This window comes from Rhinatrema bivittatum, chromosome 4 (assembly GCF_901001135.1).
Source record: "Rhinatrema bivittatum chromosome 4, aRhiBiv1.1, whole genome shotgun sequence".
In the NCBI taxonomy this organism is placed as follows: Eukaryota; Metazoa; Chordata; class Amphibia; order Gymnophiona; family Rhinatrematidae; genus Rhinatrema; species Rhinatrema bivittatum.
Genome location: NC_042618.1, coordinates 250,438,096 through 250,463,496, shown reverse-complemented (window position 1 = coordinate 250,463,496; position 25,401 = coordinate 250,438,096). Strand labels below are relative to the sequence as shown.

Here is a 25,401-nt window from a genome sequence, read left to right as displayed (position 1 = left end):
CTGGCCATCTGTTGCAGCAAAATTATGTGGCAGGACGCAGCTATCACTCTGCAGTAACCCAGTGAGCAGCAACATTACTGTCTGTGCTGTGGACCACTGCTGCTGTCATTGCCTGCTTTGTGAAGAGTCTCAGCCCATTATCAGATGAACATAAGAAAATGCCATACTGGGTCAGACCAAGGGTCCATCAAGCCCAGCATCCTGTTTCCAACAGTGGCCAATCCAGGCCATAAGAACCTGGCAAGTACCCAAAAAATAAGCCTATTCCATGTTACCATTGCTAATGGCAGTGGCTATTCTCTAAGTGAACTTAATAGCAGGTAATGGACTTCTCCTCCAAGAACTTATTCAATCCTTTTTTAAACCCCGCTATACTAACTGCACTAACCACATCCTCTGGCAACAAATTCCAGAGTTTAATTGTGCGCTGAGTAAAAAAGAACTTTCTCCGATTAGTTTTAAATGTGCCCCATGCTAACTTCATGGAGTGCCCCCTAGTCTTTCTACTATCCGAAAGAGTAAATAACCGATTCACATCTACCCTTTCTAGACCTCTCATGATTTTAAACATCTCTATCATATCCCCCCTCAGTCGTCTCTTCTCCAAGCTGAAAAGTCCTAACCTCTTTAGTCTTTCCTCATAGGGGAGCTGTTCCATTCCCCTTATCATTTTGGTAGCCCTTCTCTGTACCTTCTCCATTGCAATTATATCTTTTTTGAGATGCGGCGACCAGAATTGTACACAATATTCAAGGTGCGGTCTCACCATGGAGCGATACAGAGGCATTATGACATTTTCCGTTTTATTCACCATTCCCTTTCTAATAATTCCCAGCATTCTGTTTGCTTTTTTGCCTGCCGCAGCACACTGAACCAACGATTTCAATATGTTATCCACTATGACGCCTAGATCTCTTTCTTGGGTTGTAGCACCTAATATGGAACCCAACATTGTGTAATTATAGCATGGGTTATTTTTCTCTATATGCATCACCTTGCATTTATCCACATTAAATTTCATCTGCCATTTGGATGCCCAATTTTCCAGTCTCACAAGGTCTTCCTGCAATTTATCACAATCTGCTTGTGATTTAACTACTCTGAACAATTTTGTGTCATCTGCAAATTTGATTATTTCACTCGTCGTATTTCTTTCCAGATCATTCATAAATATATTGAAAAGTAAGGGTCCCAATACAGATCCCTGAGGCACTCCACTGTCCACTCCCTTCCACCGAGAAGGAGCGCACTGTACTGTATCGGCCCGTAAGTCTGTACCTGAGGCAATAGAGGGAAAAATGACTTGCCCAAGGTCACAAGGAGAGATAGTGAGAGTTGAGCCCTGGTCTCCTGGTTCCTAGCCTGCTGCGCTAAACACTAGGCTACACCTATATCTAGCCCTTTCTACTGATCCAACTCTCTGGGCACCCAATCAAAGAAATTGATCATATTCATCTGATAACACCTACTCTGGTAAAACCATGCTGTCTAAGATCTTGTAATCTGTTAGGGCGTTCTTCTTATTTTCCACTTTGAAAAGGCGTCATCCATACTCCACCATCTCCTCTTTCATTTCCTCAATCGAATCCATTATTTCTTGTTTATTATTTTGCATGTCATTTCACATCTCGGAAAACCATTTTCTCATTTCAGCTTTTGTTGGGAGATCATCTTCTAGATCCCACGAATCACCCTTCGCTCCTTCCTCGACAAGGCCTTCTTCCTGGTTTGCCATCTTGGTTAGGCTGCTATCTCTGAGCGGATCAGCTTTCTGGTAAGAGTACTTTTGAAAATCGACAGATTTCTGTTTTACCAACATCCGTGGTTGATATGAGATTAGCGTTAACAGATTCTGCTGTAAACTTTGTTGGATGCCTGAGATACATGGGGATAATTCTTGTTGGAGAGAGAAACCCGCTGTTCAGACAACCGTTTGTCTCTGTGACGACATTTCCTCCTTAAAATACTGCTTTTCTATTCCTTTTTTTGGGTCCTCTGACTTAATATTGTTGTGTTATTTATTTATTTCGAGGCTTTTCTATACCGAGGTTTAGCAATTAGCCTTCACCCCGGTTTACAATAGAACAATTTGTTACAAAGAACGGAACAGGAATATAGCGTGGTATAGTTTACATCGAACTGATCGGGTAATAACATATAACTGGATTTAAACGCTTGAACAAGGTCAGGTCATAATACATTAGAGCTTCTAGCTCAGAGACACTGGGAAAACATAAATAACTATGCACAAGAATATATGGGGAGGAGTTTTTCAGCGAAGAAAAGTTAAGGAGGGAGGAAGGGGGGTAAGGCGGGTGGGTGAGGTATGAGGGTAGGGGAGAGGAAAGAGGACGGAGGGGAAGTGGATCTTTGCGATGCGGGGGGGATATGCTCGGGGGAAAGAGGGAGGAGGGAGAGCGGTGGGAGGTGAAATGTGGAGGGGGGGGGAGGACAAATAGGAACTCTTAGTGTTAAGTCAGAGGAACTGAAATAGAATTTAAAAAAAAAAGTGTGCCAGTGGTCAGATTAGGAAAAGGAACGCTCAATTAACGAGTGTCCATTTTCCTAACTGGCTGACAGCCACCTCTCCTAGGCGCCCGCTGCCGAGGAGACCCTAGGGCAGGGGTCAGGAACCTTTTTGGCTGAGAGAGCCATAAACGCCACATATTTTAAAATGTAATTCCATGAGAGCCATACAATATGTTTAAAACTAAATACAAGTAAATGTGTGCATTTTATGTAAGATCACACTTTTAAAGTACAATAAGTCTCTGAAAATATTACACCAGGCCTTAAGACACCAATACATCTCCTATTAGGAAAACGGACCAAGTCAGGCTGCTATAGAGTCCTACACAGAAACTACACGCCAGCAGAAAACCTCACCTGAATCACGTGCTGTCCCTCACCTAACATAGAATAAAGAGACCAAAACGCATAACAAGAAGCATGCAGACAAAAACTGAATTGGAAACTGCAACAAGCCAGAGTCTCTGTATGCAGTGTAACAAAGGAAAAAAGAAACATCACACATAGTTTTGGTGATATGTATATAGTGATTTTGCTGTTCTCAATTTTATGTAAGGGCCCTGCCCAAAAGTTAACCTGTTTGCAATGTTATATGTAAGGGTTCTGCCCAATGGTTCCTGTTTAACTGTAAACCGATACGATGTGTGAACGGTTATCGGTATAAAAAAGTCATTAAATAAATAAATAAATAAATCCTTATAAAACAAATCAAGAAATATAAAATCATCAGCAGTAAAACTGTACTAACAAAAAGAACATATTTCGAAACAGCTGATGAGTGGAATATCCAATAATTAAAAACTCATATAAAACATTTCCAGATACCAACAAAATATTTCAAAATAGCAGACACAAAGATCCAGTAATGAAAAATAATAAGGATACAAAAATTTTTTTGCTCTGCATACCTGGGAACGTTTGATATCCAGGTGTCCTGAGATTGTTCTGAATTAGCAGGAGGTGGGGTGGTTTGCTTGGAACTTTCTCCTCTCTCAGTCACATACCAGCGCTCTCTCTCACACTGGCTCTCAATGACACACCTATACACACATGCTCTCAGTCACTCACATATACAAATGTTTTTTCTCTCTCACTTATATAGGCTCTTAATTACACATTTACACACATGCTGTCTATCTTTTCACGCTTACACACACACAGGCTTTCAATCACATAAATACATGCTGTCTTTTTCTCTCACACACAAACTCTCATTCACATGCTTACAAACATGTCCTCTCTTTCTCTCATTTACACACAGGCTCTCAATCACATACTCACATGCTCCCTCACCTAAATCAGCTCTCAATCACACACAGACACACATGGTCTCTCTCTCTCATTTAAACACAGGCTCTCAATCACATACTCACATGCTCCCTCACCTAAATCAGCTCTCAATCACACAGACACACATGGTCTCTCTCTCTCATTTAAACACAGGCTCTCAATCACATACTCACATGCTCCCTCACCTAAATCAGCTCTCAATCACACACAGACACACATGGTCTCTCTCTCTCATTTAAACACAGGCTCTCAATCACATACTCACATGCTCCATCACCTAAACCAGCTGTCAATCAGACACAGACACACATGATCTCTCTCTTACTTATACACACAGGCTCTTAATCATACATACACATGATCTCTCTCACACACAAAGGATCTCAATCATACACACATACTCTTTCAAACAAACAGGTTTTCAATTACAAACTTACACATACAGGGTCCCAATGGTAAACTTACATTCATGCTCTCTCTCTCACAGGCAGGATCTCAATCACAGACATACCCTCTTTCACATATACAGGCTCTCAATCATTCACATACATGCAATCTCTCACTCACACACACAGGATCTCAAACACACATGCTTGCTCGCTCATTCACTCTCTCTCTCCCCCCCCCCCGGGAACTCGCGGCAGCAGCAGCCACCTCCCAACGCTAACCTCCTTCATTTTCAGCCCTCGCGGAGGCGAAGGCGGAGTCCCATCGGCCGCGGTTGAAGATTTTCATTTTCCTCCGAGCCGCGCTGCAGTCTTCTTCCCGTCGGACACCAGTGTGCCTGCGCGGGTCTTCCCGCGCAGGCACCCGATGCTCTCCACTTCCTCTTCCGGGCCGCGGGAAGAAGAGAGCACACTAGCGTGGTCTCTTCTTCCGCGCAGGCACCCGATGCTCTCCACTTCCTCTTCCGGGCCGCGGGGGGGGAGGAGAAGAGAGCACGCCGGTGCCGCTGACTCCAGCTGTCCTGCCGCGTTCCGCCCGGGCTGACAGCATTTTAAGCCCGGGCAGCGGAGGACCGGGGAGCAGCTGGGTCAGCGGGGAACCGCGAAGTATGGCGACACTTGTCTGCGAGCCAGATGCAGCCCTTAAAGGAGCCATATCTGGCTCGCGAGCCATGGGTTCCTGACCCCTGCCCTAGGGACACACAATTTCCCCTAGTGCTTCATTTTTACCGTGACACCCAATTTTTAAACCTCCTCAATGCACCCGGGAGAGATGGATCGGTACGCGTTAAGGGAGTGGGTGCTCAATTATAAGTGCCTGTTTAACATTTACCAATATTGGATTGGCCTGTAAACTTATTTTAATCTCCAGTTGGCTCCTCAGTTTTGCTGCTGTTTTGTTTACAAACTTTTAAAAGGATAATAAAGTGAGGAACAGCTAGCCCCATATCCCCATATGTTTAGGAGGAAAAACTTTTCTGAAAACTAGGAAAACAATGCTTGCTTCACCCTCCCATCCCAATCAGAGCAGCCAGAATCCTTGCCTTTGAAGAACTAAGCAAAACCAGCATGACCAAAAATCACTCTCATAGATCTATGGACTTTCACTTACTCATAACAGAATTAATCCATTATATAATTTCATCCTTTAGCTTTATTTCTAACCCTCAGTCTGCCTGCAATCTGGAGAACACAGGAATCTTGGAAACAACTTTATTTATTGTCTCACCTAACCTGGAGATTAACTTGATCCTGTGCCTCGCTTACGTCAGAACTAGCAAAAGCAAACTCGAGAAAATCGTCACTAGTTTGTTCCACCAGTAACATTTCTCGCTTCGAGGCGGGAAGGCACATGCGTCCGAAATACATTTTGCTTCTTAACTTTCATTTGACCAAAAAAAAAGTTCGTTTAAATTGCGCGTGCGCTTTAGACAGACATGTTTGTTCCTGCACTTCAAATCCCACAATGCAATGAGGCGGTTTAAAAAACGCTTTTCCGTGTTCAGGGGTCGTGTATGGCTATTCTTTTCTGTTGTATTTATATAATTGCAAACTGCTGTTTTTTTGTTTAAAAAAAAAAAAAAACACAACTACTATTTTTTCCTCTTTAATGGACCGTAAGTTGGGGTTGAATCAGAAGAAAATCTAGTTGTGCGTATGTATGAAATTTCGGTTATTGTAAAGCAAATACTTCAAAACGGCCCCTTGTAAGCGCAAGTTACAGGCTTTACAACGAACGTTCAAATGAACTGCCGCAGCGTTGACGATCTGCTAAACCTGTAAGTGGCTTTCTGTTTACAGTATTTACGGAAGACCCTCTAGTTACGTTTTATTTAGGAAGCAGAGAGCTATGCCCCTTCAACCCCTACCGGAAGCTCGCTACGATATATGCAGGGCGTGGGGAATAGGTGTCTTCCATTGGCGTTCCCTGTTTTATGTTTACACGGATAAAAAGGTTAACAAGAACAGCACAAAGATATTTTAAGGTATTGCCTTTTTATTGGACTAATTTAATAATATCACTTATATAATGTTTTGTTTTTTGTTAACCTTTTCATTCTACTACCAGCACGGCAGCCAAACTATAGTTTACATTCAATCGCTCTGCATCCCGGGAAATGTCTGTACCAGCGTGCACAGCAATGGCAGTTGACCCACCGGAAACATCCTCCATGGAGTGTTCAAGTTACACTTGGTTGCGAGCGGTATTTATGAAAAGAAATGAAATCCATCTTAAAACAATTAAAACTGACAAAGCCAAAGGTGGTGTTTTATTATATAAACAACCTGGTTCTCCCTCCCTATTTAAGGTTTCCAACTGGCACAAACGTTTTCAGGATATGTTGATACCAGTCCTGGTTTTTACCCAATAGCAAGCATGGACTTGTAGCTTTGATTTCCTTCAGAGAAGCCAAGACTTACAGTTCTTATATGCTGGCTTTCCAAACGTGGCTTGGTTGTGGTGACTAAAAGAGAAAAGTCTTTATTGTGACATCCCAGGAGAGTGCAATTATCAGGAAGGACAATTAGGTGCAGTCTCAGAGAAAGTTAGTGATAAAATAGAGTAAATAGATCACCACCTCTAATTTGCATACCAAATGAGTCATTTGGTTGGCATTATAATTTTATCTCATATTTGGTAATGAAATTGAATTCTTATAAGATGTGATTTCTTGTAAATTGAACCCAGAATGCTAAAATGAAACTATGCTGATCCTTATCATACTTTTAGACCTTTGTACATACTTTTTTTTTTAGCATTTCAGCAGCTTTGGCTAGTTTTCAAGTCTAATCAGTGTAATATGCATTGTTAGCAAGCAAGATGAGTTTAGAGCTAAGATGGGAAAGGGGCACTGACCTTTGTTACATATTTGCATATCTAAGTATTTTTTCTACAGTGAATTTGTAGTAGTAGTCTTCCCCAGACATTCTTTTAGTAAAAATGTGATACAGTGCATAAGAGTAATGACTTATAGAATGGCTTGCCTTTGCCTTGTATCTTGGCCTCTTCACCGCTCTGAGATATACCTTTTACAGATGTATTTTTCATAATAACTTTGCAAAGCATCCTTGCATGGGATTTTCAGGATATCCACAATTGATATGATTAAAGTAAATTGGAATATATGGAGTGTTTGTTGTATGCAAATTTATCCCATGGCTGGCAGGCTGTGGGGACTTCAGGACAGATTTGGAAATTTTTAAAAGATCTGTAACCCTTGAACTGTTAAATGATTATTTGCCAAAATATCTTGATCCAAAGTTACACTCTAAAACTAGTGGAATTGGATTACCATCTGAGATGATATAGAAATAAGCTAAATCAGAGGTTCTCAAACCTGACTTGGAGGACCCCCACGCCAGTCAGAGTTTCAGAATATCCACAATGAGTATGCATAAGATAAAATTTGTATGTTATAGAGGAAGTGCATATGGATGAGAAGTTAATCTCATCCATATTAATTATGGATATCCTGAAAACTTGACTGGCTGGGGGTCCTCCAGTATAGGTTTCAGAAGTACTGATATAAAATTTATGTATAGATTATTAATTCTGGAGTACAACTGGAGATGTAGTTGATTGTTAACACTTCTATATTATCAGCTTCTCTGTGTTATATTTCAGACTAGAATCTGTTTTTAAACATTAACCAGTGGAAATACACAGATTACAGACTAGGTTTTCGTTTGGGTAAATCACATGATCTTCATGTGTTTCAGCATCATCAAAGATAAAACATATCTAATACAGTCACATTAACCAATTACCTGCCTGATCACATGCTTAGTCAGAAGGTGCTTTTCTCATAAATTCCCACACCACTAAATGTAAAGAGAACCATTGGAATCAGCTGTAATCAGTTCCTTTTTGCCATTTGTTGGGAAAAGGAGAATGACTTCAGATCACGTTAACATTGTAGTTTTTATATATTTTTCTTCTTGTTCAGCCTCTTGATTTTAGATATTTTCTTGTGCAGATAGGCCAGTTTCTTTGCGTCATCTCTCTGTAGGCTTCTAGGCTGTTTTGTTGAGGTATGTTGATTGTGTCAAAAAAACTTTTTAGGGGCTTCAGAATTTCTTTTGATTTTGCTTTTATTTAGCTTGTGGATACTCTTTATTGAAGCTTGCCAATGGCTTCAAGTGTTCATCCTGCTGCAGTCACCTAAGGCTATTCAATAACCAACATTGTTTCCTTTAACATGTAATTCTGCAACCTCCAGAAAAATCCAGGAAACCTCTAGATTTTGTGGTTTTTGTGCGGTTACCATCTGTGGTGCAGCCCTCTATTTTGGCTGGCCCATTTAGATGGCTCCCGTGTTTAGATGCAAGCTTTGCTCGTAAATGCCACTTTCAGCTGTCTGTACCTGTCAAAAAAAGTCTCAGACTTGTATATCTATGAATAAGTCTAGCAACAAACTAAAGCAAGAATCCTCAAAAAGCCCCCCCCCCCTCAAAGAAACGAAACAAAACATTGAAAAGATGTACTGATAGTCAAGCTCTGTTGTCTTGGGCTTCTTTGTTTCCTCATATGTCATATTCATGTGAGGACTTGTGTGTTTGAATCTTACCATCTAGATTTCTTCTATGTAATGGGACACCCACATTGTTCTCACCTGACTGAAGAAGCTCCCTGTCAAGTCTCTTAACTAACTGAGCCATAACTTCTTATTTTTGATGGTAACCTTTTTATTTTCCAGTGTCAGTTGCAGACCCATTTGCCACCAAATTTCGCTGTGAAAAAATTGTGCTTTGTACTCATGAAGCTCCAGCTTAAGATGATAATTCATTGTAACTAGTGAACCTTTCAACATTTCCTACCCAATTTATGCTCACAGGCAGCATAGAAACTGCCTTCCATCTGGAGCCCAAAAATTCCTTCAGCCTTTATTCTCGGTTTATTGAAAATGTTCAGATGACTCCAAATCAGAGGAAAAAAATGTACCGGTAAATAAATCTTTTGATAAAGAAGAAAGTACATTGCAAAATGCAAAAAGCAAAACAAAATTCTAGGCAAATGAAAGAAAGGGGGGAAAACAAAACAAAAGTAACACTAAATTGGCAACCACTCGGCGCCATTTTGATTACTGGCAGCCGACGGCCCGAGTGCAGGAGATCGCTCCCGGACCCCCGCTGGACCACCAGGGGCTTTTGGCAAGTCTTGGGGGACCCTCCTGACCCCCACAAGACTTGCCAAAAGTCCAGCGGGGGTCCAGGAGCGACCTCCTGCACTCGGACCGTTTTAAAGGGTCGGGGTGGGTTTAAGGGTTATTTTTGTGTGCCGTTTTTCCCACCCTCCCCCAAAACGATAAGAGAACCCCCATGATAAATATCGTGGGGTTTTCCTATCGTTTTGCGGGAGCCCCCAATTTCTGACAATTTTGAAAATATCGTCCGATATTTTCAATCGTCCGAAGCCCGATTCACATCCCTAGTATCCTCTGCTGCTTGCCAGTGATGGTAGTGCAGGATCCTAGACAGGCAGTATTGCTGCTGCATCTTTGGTGCCATGCTCAGTATCGGTTGCCCATGCACATCTGTGCCAGCGCACCGATGGTCTGACGCGTCGAAGTCAGGACTGCACTGAGCGCCATGGTCACCCTTGACACCATCGAGGTGCCGTGGTACTCTCTATGCCATTGAGGTGCATGGCTGACCTTAACACCATAAGGTCCATCGACAATGGACGCCATTGAGTGCTGTGTACGCCAACAAGTACCCTGGCTGCAGTCGAGAACCCTTCCATGCTGGCATCGGCAGGCACTGTCATGCATCGTAGAGCACCATGGGCGCTCAGTCTACCGTGGGGGAATGGCCATCAACCTGAGCATTTTCGAGTGCCATGGGCTTCTATGCATTGGAGTAACATCATTGACCTCGTGCATCATCGAGGGCCTTGGACTGGGACTGCCATTGAGCACCATGGTCACCCTTGATGCCATGGAAGCCACCCTCGATGTCATCGCGGTATGTGGCCACCTTTGATGTCATTGAGAGCCATGGAGACCATTGGGCATGTTGCCATGATGTCAAGCACCATTGTTGCCAGGGGGACTATGATCACTATCGAGCACCTTGGTCACCTTCGAGGCTGTCAGCCACCGGGGGTTCAGGGATCCTGAGAGCCATTGAGTGCCACACAAGCCCTCCAGTGACAGGAGCCACAGGCCTTGGATGGCCTTGGTGCCATCGAGTGCCAATGTTGTCATTGTCCTTAGACACCCTCGAGATGCCCTCGTGGTGATCTCGATGTGATCGAACATTTGGGGTGCCGATGAGCCCCTTTGTGGTGTCAGAACTGGGCACTGAGGCATGGTGTGCCATCAATAGGTGTATGGCCATTGGGCACCATGGTCGTCAATACTCTCAAATGCCCTGAATTGACATCCAGCACTAAATGTGTTAGAGTTGTAGGGCATTGGAGGATGCCACTGAGCTTCAAGCACCATCCGTATTGACAAGCTCTGGGGTTGCTGTTGAGGCTAACATCAGCCATAAGCACTGGTGATGGACGCCATTGAGCTCACAACAGCAACACTCTTGGGTGCATAGATGAGCCAAGGGGAACCATTGATGGTGCCAGCTGTCATCAGTTCCTTTGGAAACCGATGTGGCATGTCAGTGCTGCGGGGCCATGGGGGTGATCGCATATGTTACAAACATATTTTGAACATCTTTAATTGATTAGCAAAAACAATTTAAAAATGTCTTAACTGTACATAATCACAATTCAGTGGGGATACTTATATAAAAAATGGATGTTAATTCTATATCATGTCCAATAAAAACACCACTTGCATGCACTCATACATAAAAACCCTATCTAATGTTGCACAATCAAGATTTGTGATCATGTATTCAAATATCAAAAATCTTTCAACAGCTTTAAAAATCTCTCATCTATTTGAGATATTTGAAAATTATTTGTTATATACATTGTCTCACTGTTTTAAAGGTGACACAATGTAGAGTAGGTTTTTATGGATACATTGTTTTCTATGGTTTGTATGGGTTGATTGTTCATCTTTAGTTAGATAAGGTCTTTATGTATGAATGCATGTAAGTAGTGTTTTTATGGGACATGATACAGAATTAACATCAATTTTTTTGTTACTAGCTGTACCTGGCCACGCGTTGCTGTGGCTCAGTCTGGTTAAATGGAAAAGAAAGAAAAGAGCGCACGTTTTGAATATGGTTAATTTTACAATGCTTGTGGGTATACAATATTTTTTGTTGTTCCATTGTCTGTGCAGATATAGAGACTGTCTGGTTTGCCGACTCTAGAACACGCAACATATAATTGTCCATGTGAGAAGCAATCCGTGTCTAGATGTAAACCGCATAATTCTAGAAATGAAAAAGAATGAAAAAAGAAAAACCATAAACTATACTCACTAAATGAACGGTATGGTAAACAACACAGCTCAATTCCAACGCAATGTCACACGAAATAATTAAATCAAAATAAAAATCGAAATCTATGAAAATTCAATTTAACAATGCAATCGGAAACATTGAAATGGAATCGTAAAATATTTAGTCCAAGCCGTTAAGCCCATTAAAACGGGCAAGATTTTTGTCCCCTCTCCTCCTACGTCTTTGCCCTGCTCCCCCCCCCACTCAGCACAACGAAGGGCCAGAGGTGGCGGCGGTGGTAGGAGCTGCAGCGGTGGCCGAGGGGGATCTCGCGAGGCGTAATGGTCCTGCCATCCCAACTCTCTCCCCCCTTCCCTGGTGGTGGAGGGACAGGCTCAGACCCCTTTCACTCTATCCTTACAGGCCCCAACTCCTTTGCTCTCCCATTCCCCTCTACACTGAACCCCTTCCACTGTAACCTATAAGTGGAGAGCCCTCTCTCATACAGCCCCCTACATAGGCTTCCTCTCTCTCTCTCTCTTGCACATACACTCTCCCTCTGTCCCTCTCACACGCACGCCCAATCCCTCTCACACACATACACAATCCCTCACTTAGTCTCCCTCTCTCTCTGGCACTCACACTCGCCTTCAGCACACATTACCACACTTCTCTCTCACACAGTTAAAACGGGTGGGATTTTTGTCCCCACCCCACCTAAGTCTTTGCTCTGCACTCGCAAGAGCTTGCAAAGTTCCCACGCCAGTTGTGTCTGGGAGGGAGAGGAAAACACTCCGTACCCCCCCCCCTCTCAAAGGGCAGGCGGCAGGCACTGCAACAGATTTGGGACAGGTTGCCTAGTTTACTTTGCTCTTTCTGGCAGACCTGTGCTTTTAAGAAATCCGATCGGGGGCTTGAGAGGGAGGAGGGAGCAGGGCTCTGGCTTTCACTTTCGTCACGGTGCTTTGCTGGGAGTGGGGGTGGAGCGATGCCCATCTAAACTCTTCCCGTGGCGGCTGAGACCCACGGGTGAGCTGACAGCACTTCCTTCCCCCTTCCCCCTCCCCCCCCCCCCCCCCCCCCCCCGCAAATGCGGGATATTTACTTGGCTTCTCCTTATCTGCAGGACTCAGGGGGCGGGGAGGAGGGCGAGCTGTTCTCTGTTCAGCTCTTTGCGCTATAGCTGCTGCAGGCTGCAGCTGCTTGTGATCTCTTCACAGCTGCTTTCTACTGTATTTGCTCTGCTCCGGCCGTCCCAACTCCCTTCCCCGGCGATGGATGGACTGGCTCGGCGACTCTTCTACCCTTTCCTCCTCCTGTGTGTAACTGTCCGGCAGTCCCTACTCCCTCCCCCCTTCCCCAGCGGGGGAGGAACGGGCTGAGCCGTTTCTCAGAGCAGCGACTCGTCTGCCCTTTCCTCCTCCCCTCTGTGACACCCAGCACGTAGCGCAGAGCTCAATGGTCCGCACATGCGCAGTAGAGCTGCTCTCTACTGCGCATTTGCGGGCCGTGGGTCAGAGCCCATTTATATTGCTGGATCCGGAATATGGAACACTATGCCATCAGAATTACGCCAAGAATTTTGCTACAAAAAATTTAAACAAAACTTAAAAACCTGGTTATACAAAAAAGCCTACTATTCTTAAACTGAGTCCTGTGCTTTGCGTTCTTGTTAGTCCCACAGACAATCATATTCTGATATTTATTTTCATTATACAAAGTTTTACATGGATTTGTATTCTTTCAGTTATAATGTTATATTGTAAAGCTCTATGCTGAATTAATGTTTGAATGTAAACCGAGGTGATGTTACTTACGTGCCCCGGTATATAAAAAAACCCGTAAATAAATAAATAAATATTGTAGATAGCATGTGTTGCTTGTACGTCCAACAGATGGTGCTGTTTTTCCAAAAAAGCATGTTTTTACCTGTCACAGGTGTGACATCTATATAATATAGATATATAAAACATGCACGTATTCGAATGCAACGTTGTGTAAAAATTTCAAAACATTCGGTGAAGAACTTTTGAAGATTTAAGATTTTGAACAAACGAACATTTACATTTTTATTTATATAGATTATATATAGCCCCACTGAATTGTGATGTACAGTTATGAGACACATTTTTAAATTGTTTTTGCTAATCAATTAAAGATGTTCAAAATTTGTTTGTAACATATGTGATTCCTTTATGTTCAATATAGTTTAGTTTTTGAATTGTCTTTATCTACCTTTTATATTTATGTACCATGGGGGTGATGCCACAGAATGCCGCTCACCACAATGGACTGCATTAGTCTGAGCCTCAGTGGCACTGGGGACTTCATTGTTACATTGTACATACTGGCTTCATTAAGAATTAGTGCGATAAGTTATGTGACAGTGTAGCACATCAGGCACGGTTGGGTACAGCAGGGGTCATCTTCTCCAAGCGCCTCAAGCACTGGCAGATGGCATTCTTTCTGTTGGGTGCTGTGCCAGAGATAGCAGGTTCATTATTGTCTTGTCAAGGTATCAGCTTCCTCATCTGTTTCGTAACTTAGGGTGCTATGGGACAGTAGTGAGGAGAGCACCATCATACACTTTTTGATTGCTTTTTGGCAGTGCGCAGCTACTGATTCTAACAGGTGGTGCTCTGTCCTTGCTGTGCTATGGGACTCTACCCACAAGTGCTGCAATGGGGAACGTATGTGTGCCGCAGTCTGCTGGATGGGGTACCACTGCATTAGAACTGGTCATCGCGCTTTAAAGCAGAGGGCATTATTCTCCCACTTGCCCTCTACTGTATGGGTGTTTGTGTGTTTACCTCATGGTGAGCATAAAAGGTTGTGTGCTGTGGCCACAGGAATGAACTAAGACTGCATTCCTGGTCAAACCAGTATGGGCGTACTTACCAGGAGGGTAGTGTTGGGAGTTTTCCCCTCTCAGAGAAGAAGAGTATGCCTTTTGATTCTTCCCATGTTAGCTTACCTTTTTGTGGGGAAGCCTCTGGGGCTCTGGCCTTTGCAGGTCTGTCGCTGAACTGGAACTTTGATTATTTTGAATCAGTGCACTTCTTTGAAGGCCAGGACATGCAGGTGTTAGGGGATGGCAGCGGCGGTCGTTTGAACTGTTTTTTGCTGAAGTCCCTCCATTGGTTACCGTGGTGACCTACCCCATCTGACAGGGTGGCCGCTTTTGGTTGCTTATGAACCTCAGCGGTCAACGACTGTATCCCAATCTCACTTGGAAAGTAGGAACATTTTTCGGGATTGGGCCGCTCCAGTTCCTGTTACTTCCTGTCCCTTTAGGAAGGGAAGATAAGACTGGGTTTCCAAAGGCGATCCTTATGGGTTCCCCCTTGGATGCCTACAAGGAGTGACCCTCATTCTCCATTTCACTGTTTTTGACTGGCGATCACTCTCTATTCCCTGTGGGATTCAAGAGCAGGTCAAGTGATAGCGCTCTTTCCTAGGTCATCCTAACTTACAGCAGGTTTATTTTGTGAGGGAGCTATTCCGTATTTGATCTCCCTGTCATACGCGAAGTCTTCCCTTCTGGACAGCTCCCCAGCGAACAGGGGTTTCGGCCATGAGAAAATTACCTTATTTTATTTTTATTTGAATTTAAACATATTCACATATTTGAAAGAAAAAAGCGGGTTATACAAACTTTGTAAATGTACAAGAATATACAAATCAAGAAAAACACAAAACAAGGAATATAACCCTAACAAGACTTTGAATAACAGGGGGAAAGATAAAAGGTGTTAGGGCTAGATAAACAAAACTAAGAACACATACACAGAACAGTTATGGTTGGCTTGAGCACACATTGCCTCCTCATTAAAGGCCTGGTTTTAAAAACCGGGAGATACGCGCATTGCTATATTCAGAGTTGCAAAATTTGGGGGTTACTTGCATAAATCTTGGCCCCACCCTGGAATGCCCATTCCCTGTCCCTTTTCTGCCTCCTTATTCTTGACGTTCACACAGGTATGTAAGTGCATACTTCCTGGCTTCTTAAACAATTTTTAAAAAATTTTTTTATTGCATTTTTTAATTTCACACAATACACCATTGTGAAAGAAAATAGCAATTGGTACAAAGAGGAAATTTTTCTAGTACACAGAACCATCTCTCCTACTATTTACATGTAATATATTTTTATACCAATCTTTTAATAAGTAATCCAGGGGGGAGTGGATAATGTATTACATGTAGTGATATTCTATATATCATAAATGTCAAAAAGAAATACATAGTTGCTGATTGAGATACCCTACTCTTTGCCATTATGTACTGATTGTGACCCAGTGGGATGAGAATCCAAAAAGAAACATAACTGCGTTGGTTCAAAAAACACATAAGTAGAGTTATTAAATCTAATCACACATTTGCATGGGTAACGTAATATATATTTTGAACACTTAGTTACAGCTTCCTCTCTTATTGCAAGAAATCTTTTTCTCCTCTCCTGCGTAACCCTGGTAATGTCCGGAAATAACCATAATTTCTGACCATAAAACAGCTCAGCTCTGTTTCTAAAGAATAACCTCATTATATTATTTTTCTCAGAGAGAAAAGCAAATGTCACAAATAATTCATCTCTAGTAGTAATCTCATCTGTATATGTTAATTCCAACAATTCAGTAGCATTCATCTGTTGTTGAGGTTCCAGATTTTCTTGATTTCTCTCAGTCTTCTTCTGGGGCAAATAATCTTTTGTAATTAGCGGAGCCATTTCCAGAGGTATTTTTAAGACCTTACTTAGATATTCCTTAAATCCGATGGTGGAATCTGGTTTATAATCGGAAAGTTCATTACCCTGACATTGAAACTACGCAGGGAATTTTCTATATTTTCTATATTCTTTTGAACATTTTCTAATTGGAATAAGTTCTGCAGCTGACTTTCAACTATTTTTATCTTTTCTTCCACCACATTTATTTTTTTTTTTCTTGAATCAAAATCCTTTCTTCATTTTCTTTACTCCTTTTATTCATCTCAAGGACAGCTTTAGAAAGATTTGCTATCGCTGTTTCAATAGTGACCAGAGCTTCCCATAACGAGTCATTTGTTACAATAGCAGGTTTACTAAAAAAGCAAATGTTGCTTACCTGTAACAGGTGTTCTCACAGGACAGCAGGATGTTAGTCTTCACATATGGGTGACATCACAGGATGGAGCTCACACGGAACACTTTTGTCAAAGATTCTAGAACTTTGACTGGCACCTACTGGGTATGCCCAGCATGGCACTAAACCTGCAGCCAGGAGGGGTCCCCCTTCAGTCTTGTTTAAAGCTACAGGAAGTGCCAAAAAATAAAATAAGAAAACGTAACGAACCCAACACCGCGGGGTGGCGGGCGGGTTTCGTGAGGACTAACATCCTGCTGTCCTGTGAGAACACCTGTTATAGGTAAGCAACATTTGCTTTCTCACAGGACAAGCAAGATGGTAGTCCTCACATATTTATTTATTTATTTATTTATTTATTAGTTTTTATATACCGACGTTCCTGTATAGCATACACATCACACCGGTTTACATAGAACTAAACAGTCGCCAGGGGGGCGATACAACGAACACGAAGGTACAAGAAACTTAATAACTTTGCTAACTGAACAACTTAGCTACAAATCAACTAAGGGTACATTCAAATCAATTAATTACAGGGAGCTAGGAACTGATGAATGCTCGGTGAAAAAAAAGTACACTGTCTAAGCAAACAGGATTCAAGAGTACATAGGAAAAACATGTGCGATCCGTTCATTTAAAGCGTTAATTACAGAGATAATTAGATAGGTGACTAGATGCAGGTTCAGGTTCATATGGGTGAGTACCGAGCTGAGGATGTCAGAGATATACACCAAATGTACCAAAGACGTGCAACAAGCACAATAATTGGGGTGGAATTTGGTAGAGGGCATCCTGAACCCTAACGGGCAGGCGGAAGGGTGTTGGTACATCAAGTTAGAAAACGGTTGCGCAAGACAGACTGGCCGAAGATGGAATCTTGTCTTCCAGCTTTGTCTAAACAATAATGGGCTATAAAGGTATGGAGTGAACTCCAGGTAGCAGCCCTACAAATATCAGGAAGCGGCACCGAGCGTAGGTGCACTACTGAAGTTGCGATGGCCCTGACAGAGTGTGCTTTAACACAGTCTTGAAGTGGAATGCCTGCTTGCTGATAGCAAAACGATATGCAGTCCGCTAACCAGGAGGAGAGAGTCTGCTTACCCACAGGTTGCCCCAATCTGTTGGAATGGAAAGAAACAAACAGTTGGGTGGATTTTCTATGGGTGGCTGTACGGTCTAGAGCCCGTTTACAGTCAAGGGTATGCAGAGTCTGTTCTCCTGGATTAGAATGGGGCCTGGGAAAGAAGGTGGGTAGTATAATGGATTGATTAATGTGAAACTCCGATACTACCTTAGGCAAAAACTTAGGGTGAGTGCGGAGTACTACCCGGTCGTGCAGAAGTTTAGTGTAAGGCGGATAGGTAACTAGGGCCTGTAACTCACTAACTCTGCGAGCGGATGTAATTGCCAGAAGAAAAATCACCTTCCATATGGGTGCACTGAGAGGAGAGGATCACCTTGCTGGTGGCTGAAAGGAATCAGTAAGTTTTTCTTTGGGACATTGTCTTTTTCAAACGTATTGGGGCAAAGTTAACTATTTGGGAATATTATTTAGTGTGTTTGTGGTTTTAATAGGCAGCAAATAAACAAGTTAGACTGTTTGTATTTTTAAATGGTCAGTCAGTAAGGCAACTAGTAAGCAGAACTGAGTGTTTGTATTTAAAAAAAAAAAAAAAAAAAAAAAAAAATTAGCCAGAAGCAAGAAATAAACTAAGAGTAGTATAAACCTAAGTAAAAAGGTTGAAAAGTTCAGTTCAGTTACTCACCTTGGAAAGGTGTTGAGGAAGTGTGATTTGGTTTGATTAGGTACCAACATTTGATAATCAAGAGATCAGTGAGTCACTCTGGCTGACTAACTGAAGTTAGACTGTTTGGATACTAAACTCCAGGGCTTACTGGTGACCCGAGAAGATGCCTGGATTACATTTTGTTTGTATAGGTGGTATACAAACATTTTTTAAATAAAAAATACTTAAAAAATCACGATTTTAACCAATAAATTTTCTTTATATTTTATATATATATCAAAAACCTGTTACATAGACATGCCAGAAATATGTATTTCAATAGATGTCTACTATAATAGTAAAACCAACCTAACCTCAAAACTTTCAAAAAAGATCTAAAAATGTGGTTGTTTTACAAATTCTACACTAACTCTCAAACTCCACAGCATCCTATCACCCAAGGAACTACCAACAAAATCCACAGCTCTCGTGCTAAACTTTCAAAAGGGAAACTTTGATAAAATGAGAAAAATTGTTAGAAAAAAACTGAAAGGAGCAGCTACCAAAGTAAAAAGTGTGCAAGAGGCGTGGTCATTGTTAAAAAAAAAACCAAAAATACGATTCTAGAAGCACAGTCCAGATGTATTCCACACATTAAGAAATGTGGAAAGAAGGCAAAACGATTACCAGCATGGTTAAAAGGGGAGGTAAAAGAAGCTATTTTAGCCAAAAGAGCTTCATTCAAAAATTGGAAGAAGGCTCCAAAAGAAGAAAATAGGATAATGCATAAACGTTGGCAAGTTAAATCTAAGACATTGATAAGACAGGCTAAGAGAGAATTTGAAAAGAAGTTGGCCGTAGAGGCAAAAACTCACAGTAAAAACTTTTTAAAATATATCCAAAGCAGAAAGCCTGTGAGGGAATCAGTTGGACTGTTAGATGATATACATGATCTGGAAAGAAATACGACAAGTGAGATAATCAAATTTTGCAGATGATACAAAATTGTTCAGATTAGTTAAATCACAAGCAGATTGTGATAAATTGCAAGAAGATCTTGTGAGACTGGAAAATTGGGCATCAAAATGGCAGATGAAATTTAATGTGGATAAGTGCAAGGTGATGCATATAGGGAAAAATAACCCATGCTATAGTTACACAATGTTAGGTTCCATATTAGGTGCTACAACCCAAGAAAGAGATCTAGGCATCATAGTGGATAACACATTGAAATCGTCGGTTCAGTGTGCTGTGGCAGTCAAAAAAACAAACAGAATGTTGGGAATTATTAGAAAGGGAATGGTGAATAAAACGGAAAATGTCATAATGCCTCTGTATCGCTCCATGGTGAGACCGCACCTTGAATACTGTGTACAATTCTGGTCGCCGCATCTCAAAAAAGATATAATTGCGATGGAGAAGGTACAGAGAAGGGCTGCCAAAATGATAAGGGGAATGGAAGAACTCCCCTATGAGGAAAGACTAAAGAGATTAGGACTTTCCAGCTTGGAGAAGAGATGGCTGAGAGGCATATGATAGAGGTGTTTAAAATCATGAGAGGTCTAGAACGGGTAGATGTGAATCGGTTATTTACTCTTTCGGATAATAGAAAGACTAGGGGGCACTCCATGAAGTTAGCATGTGGCACATTTAAAACTAATCAGATAAAGTTCTTTTTTACTCAACGCACAATTAAACTCTGGAATTCGTTGCCAGAGGATGTGGTTAGTGCAGTTAGTATAGCTGTGTTTAAAAAAGGATTGGATAAGTTCTTGGAGGAGAAGCCCATTACCTGCTTTTAATTAAGTTCACTTAGAAAATAGCCACTGCTATTACTAGCAACGGTAACATGGAATAGACTTAGTTTTTGGGTACTTGCCAGGTTCTTATAGCCTGGATTGGCCACTGTTGGAAACAGGATGCTGGGCTTGATGGACCCTTGGTCTGACCCAGTATGGCATGTTCTTTTGATCTTCTTATGTGAGATAGCGAAGATCACAGGATTGGAGAGGCTCGAATGGTGGTTTCCTGAGCCGACCCAAAATCAGGTTGAGGTCCCAAGAAGGGGCTGGAGGGTGCAGTGGAGGTTTGAGGTGGAGCAAGCCCTTCAGAAACCGTGTTACAAGGGGTTGTACCGAAATGGGAACATCCCCAACACCTTTATGGAAGGCAGCTAACGCACTGACATGCATCCTGATGGAAGATGTTTTTAGACCTGATTCTGACAAGTGCCAGAGATAGTCTAGAAACTTCGTGGTGGATCAAGTGATGGTGAGGAACACCATGACATAAACCTGTTCCATTTATAAAAATAAGATTTTCTCGTGGAAGGCTTCCGCGAAGCAATCAGGACATGGAAAACTGGCTCTGAAAGGTTGAGTGGCTGAAGAATTAGCCTTTCAACATCCAGGTAGTCAGGGACAAGGCCTGAAGATCGGGGTGTCGAAGGCACCCGTCATTCTGAGTGATCAGAAGCGGGACCTTCCCCAGGGGAATGTGCCTGCGAATGGGAGAGGTCCTGAAGAATCGGAAATCACACTTGGCGTGGCCAGTGAGGAGCTATGAGGATCATGGTTCCCTTGTCCTGACGTAACTTCACGAGAGTCTTCGAGAGAAGTGGAAGTGGAGGGAATGCATATAGGAGACCAGTGGCCCATGAGAGGGAGAATGCGTCTCTTGGTTGTGAGTGTTGGCTGTGAGTGAGAGAGAAAAAGTTCTCTACTTTGCAGTTTTGAGGAGATGCAAAGAGGTCTACATGAGGGTAACCCCAACATTGGAATATTGAGTTTGCTACTGTGGAGTTGAGAGACCACTCGTGCGGCTCAGCTTGTCTGCCAACACATTGTCCACTCCCGGCAAGTAGGTGGCCCTGAGGTACATCGAGTGGGAAAGGGCCTCCGCCCATATCTGTGCCGCTTCCTGACACAGGAGGTAGGAGCCTGTTCCTCCCTGCTTGTTGATGTACCACATGGCCAACTGGTTGTATGTCTGTATCAGGATGACCTGGTTGGACAGGCGATCCCGAAACGCCCTGAGAGCATATCTGATTGCTCGTAGCTCCAGGAAATTTATTTGGTGTTTGGCTTCCTCTGGAGACAAAGCTCCTTGGGTTTGCAAATTGGCAACATGTGCTCCCCAACCGAGGTTGGAAGCATCGGTGGTAAGAGTTATTTGAGGATTTGGGGCCTGGGGAAGGCAGGCCTTGCAGGTGATTGATCTGAGTTTTCCACCAAGTTAGAGACTGACGAAGTGGGTCGGTAATGTGGACAATAGTTGATAGTGGTTGAACGAACTGGGTCCACTGTGACCTTAGAGTCCACTGCATGACTCTCATGGCCAAGCAGGCCATTGGGGTAACATGTACCGAGGACGTCATGTGTCCTACCAGAATGAGGAAATGGTGTGCAGTTGAGCGATGTAGAGACTGTAGCTGGTGTGCGAGAGAAATAAGAGCGAGTGCTCATTGTCGAGGCAGAAATGCCTTTGCTTGCAAGGTGTCCAAGTCTGCCCCTATGAATGATAAAGTTTGAGATGGGACTAAGCAGGATTTTGCATAGTTGACGAGAAATCTTAGGGAAATCAGAGTGTTGAAAGTAAGACGTAGGGACAACAGAGCAGCTTGCTGAGTGGGAGCCCTGATCAACCAATCGTCGAGATAGTGGTAGAAGTGGACACCTTGAGTCCTGAGAAATGGAGCAGATGCCAGGCCGAATGGAAGCACTCTGTATTGATAGTGCTGTGGGCCTACCAGGAATCGCAGAAATCTGCGAAGAGTCGGAGTTATTGCGATACGTGTGTAAGCATCCTGGAGGTCTAGAGAGCATAGCCAGTCTTCTCTTTGCAGAAGAGGAAGGAGGGAACCCAAGGTTACCATCTTGAACTTTTCTCACTGGAGGTACTTGTTGAGGGCACAGAGGTCCAGAATTGGATGAACGCCGCCCGACCTTTTGGGGATTAGAAACTACCGGGAATAGAACCCGAGGCCCTGTTGGGAGTAGGGCACTGGTTCGATTGCTCTGGATTGAAGGAGGAGAGTGACCTCCTGATCCAGGAGTAGTGAGTGGTCTGATGTTCCCCATGTCGGCTGAGGTGGGGAATCTGGTGGGACGGAGAGAAAGTTCAGTTGATACCCTTGAGAGATTATGGCTAGGACCCACTGGCCGAGGTGATCGTGAGCCATATGTTGTTGAAATGACACAATCGACCTCCCATTGGTGCATGCAGCAGTGGAAGCTGGCTGCTGCTCTCTATGCAGGAGTCAAAAACCGGAAGTAGGGCCCGGCTGAGGAGCTGCTTGTGGTTTTTGCTTACGAGGTTGTCTGGACTGGGCCTTTTGGAAAGGTCTCATAGAACGAGCTCTAGACGGTGGTGGATAGGACTTCTTTGGATGATAGAACAACTTTTTGGAGTCCTTTCTAAATGGTTGTTTGGTCAAATAGTCAGAAGGCATCAGAGAGAGTTGGCGAAGGCTCTCATGATGCTCATTGAGTTGTGCCACCGTTTGCTGGATCTGTTCACCAAACAGATTGTCTCCTATGCAAGGCAGATCGGACAATCTGTCCTGGACTTCAGGACGCAAGTCCGAGGAATTAAGCCAGGCCCATCTTCTTGCAGAAATAGCAGCTGCAAAAACCCTGGAAGCTGTTGAAGATATCATAAGAGGACCTTATTTCATGTTTCCCCGCTTCAAAACGTTTGTGAACTAGGGCTTGCAGCTGTTCCTGGAATTGCTGAGGGAGAGACTCCGCAAAGTCCTGTATTTGCTTGAATAGGAGCCTGTTGTACTGGGTCACATAAAGCTGGTAAGATGCGATCCGAGAGATAAGCATTGATCCCTGGAAGACACGCTGACCAATGGCATCCAGGAATTTCTGCTCCTTGCCTGGAGGGAAGGAAGAATGGGGCTTTGAGCATTGTGCCCTTTTTTGGGCAGATTCCACCACCACAAATTGGTGATCGAGTTGAGGTTTTTGGAACCCTGGAGCTGACTGGACCAAGTATGTGGTACTGCTTTCCGGTTGACTGGTGCTACCGAACCAGGTTGTTCCCAATACTTCTTGAGAACATCCAAAAGAACTTGATGGACAGGGATGGAGGTGATTTCTTTGGGAGCATCCAGAAACTAACAGCTCCATCATTTGATGTCTATCATCTTGCTCAGTCTGTAATTGGAAGGGAACCAACTCAGACATTTCCTTCACAAAATTGATGAAGGATAAGTCCTCTGGAGGAGAACGCTTCCTGCTTTCAGTAGGAGAGGGTGGTGATGGTAAATCATCGGTGTCTGGAGACGAATCATTGCTCCAGGTGTCATAGGGATCAGCACCTGTCCCTCTAGGAACCTGAGAGGGAGGGACGAAGGTATTCCAGAAGGTCCCGGTCTAGGCTGTGAAGGCATTGAGGGAGCTACTGGAGCACCGATGAAGTTATCGAGGGCAACGATGGACGTATCTGCGTCGCTGATGGCCGCACTAGCATAGATTGGTTGAGGCATCGGCAGAACTCCCGAGGGAGGAAGACGGAATGTTGTTTCTCCTCTCGATGACAGAGCAAGTGGAGAAGGCACCGGAGCCATCGGTGACCCGGGGTCCATCGGTGGAAAAACGGCTATAAGCGCTTCCATTCTTGAAAGCAGCGGTGCTAGCGCTGCCGGAATGGGTTCGATGATTGGTTTTGCAATTGGTGCCAGGGTCGGCATCGGAGGAACCTGGAACCTTTGCATCGCCTTGTCGATGGCCTCCTGAACCATCCGGTCCAGCTCTTCACGGAGACCTGGAGAAACCAGCCCCGGCTCCGGCAGGGAAGAAGGAGGCAGAGGCATAGTCGGAGGAACCACCATTAAAGGCGGAGTCGCTGCTCCCAATACCCGTCCGGGTGAGGGTTGCCTCGGTCTCAGAAAGGGTTGATGCCTTTTCTGGATGGGGTTTCTTCGATGGCAGCTCAGACTATGGTGAGGTCGATGATTTCCCTTCATCAATGGTCCGAGGCTTTCGGTGTCGATGCCTATGCTTCTCTCTACGATCCCCTCGGTCCTGAGGGGGAGTAGAGTTAGTCGATGGCCGGGAGGTCGTCGACACCGGACGGTCACCAGTGTTGCGTTCGTGGCTGCTCTACGCCCTCACTCTACCCTCTCTACCTCTGTGGCGACTCCCTCCGAGTCTGATGGACGGCTTGCTGCCGCGGCGTCTCCATGTCGCCTCTCTCTGGCGCCCTGGACCGGCTCGATGCTGCGGATCCGCCATGTTCCTGATGACGTAGGACGCGCGCGCTCCGATGTATGTACCAGCAAGGGTGCAAACCTTAGGGGCGTCCCCTGAGATGATGTCATCCGCTTCCAGTATAAAAGGTCTCAAACTTTCGCTAACAGATTGAGTTAGCAAGGACAAGAATACGGACTAGCTACGAATTCGTCCAAGGACTTACCAGGGGTACCCGCTCCTCGGGGGCCTTGCTCTCTTTTCTCTATTTCAGATTGCAGATAGGAACCGGTACTCGCTCCTCGAGGGCCCATGTTCCTGGACACTCTGAAGATTCTCTGCTGCCTGGAAGCTATCGCAGATACAGACATTTGTGAGTTACCATCACTCTCTCTCAGAGCTTTCCCTGGAACCAGGTACTCTCTCCTCGAGGGCCTAACTCTTTCCAGCTACTGAGTCTCCTTAAGACCTTATGTGAGATTTGTCATCTAGTTCTGGCTATGAATACAGCATACCCTGTCTACTCGCTATTTACAGTCTTTCTACAGCTCAGCAACCCTGTTCCAGTATCTGAGGGACTTCAGCCCTGCCGGGCACAAAAGCTCACTACTGCCACCTCTGGTGGTTCTACTAACCTGTCTAATAAAAGAACTATCTGTGTCTGTCTCCATAAACAAGCCTAGTCGGGGTTCCCTCTCAGGATATCCTCCTGGGGGAGCTGTCATCTGCCATCGGC

At 43.8% G+C, this 25,401-nt stretch overlaps 1 protein-coding gene across 4 annotated transcripts in view; it reads left to right on the top strand.

Moving 5' to 3' along the window:
- The first annotated feature begins 5,709 nt into the window (after positions 1-5,709).
- Positions 5,710-25,401, top strand: part of AMN1 (antagonist of mitotic exit network 1 homolog) — a 325,940-nt gene continuing 306,248 nt past the window's right edge. Inside the window, exon 1 of one of the 4 annotated variants that reach the window (XM_029600018.1) lies at positions 5,710-6,043. Coding sequence is in view for 1 of the 4 variants with exons in the window: in XM_029600014.1 (XP_029455874.1) it covers positions 6,009-6,043 (35 nt within the window). In the remaining 3 variants the exon portion in view is untranslated. Of the gene's footprint in view, positions 6,044-6,100; positions 6,251-6,387; positions 6,528-25,401 lie in introns of those variants that run through there. The other 3 variants (XM_029600014.1, XM_029600015.1, XM_029600017.1) reach the window with 3 other exon arrangements.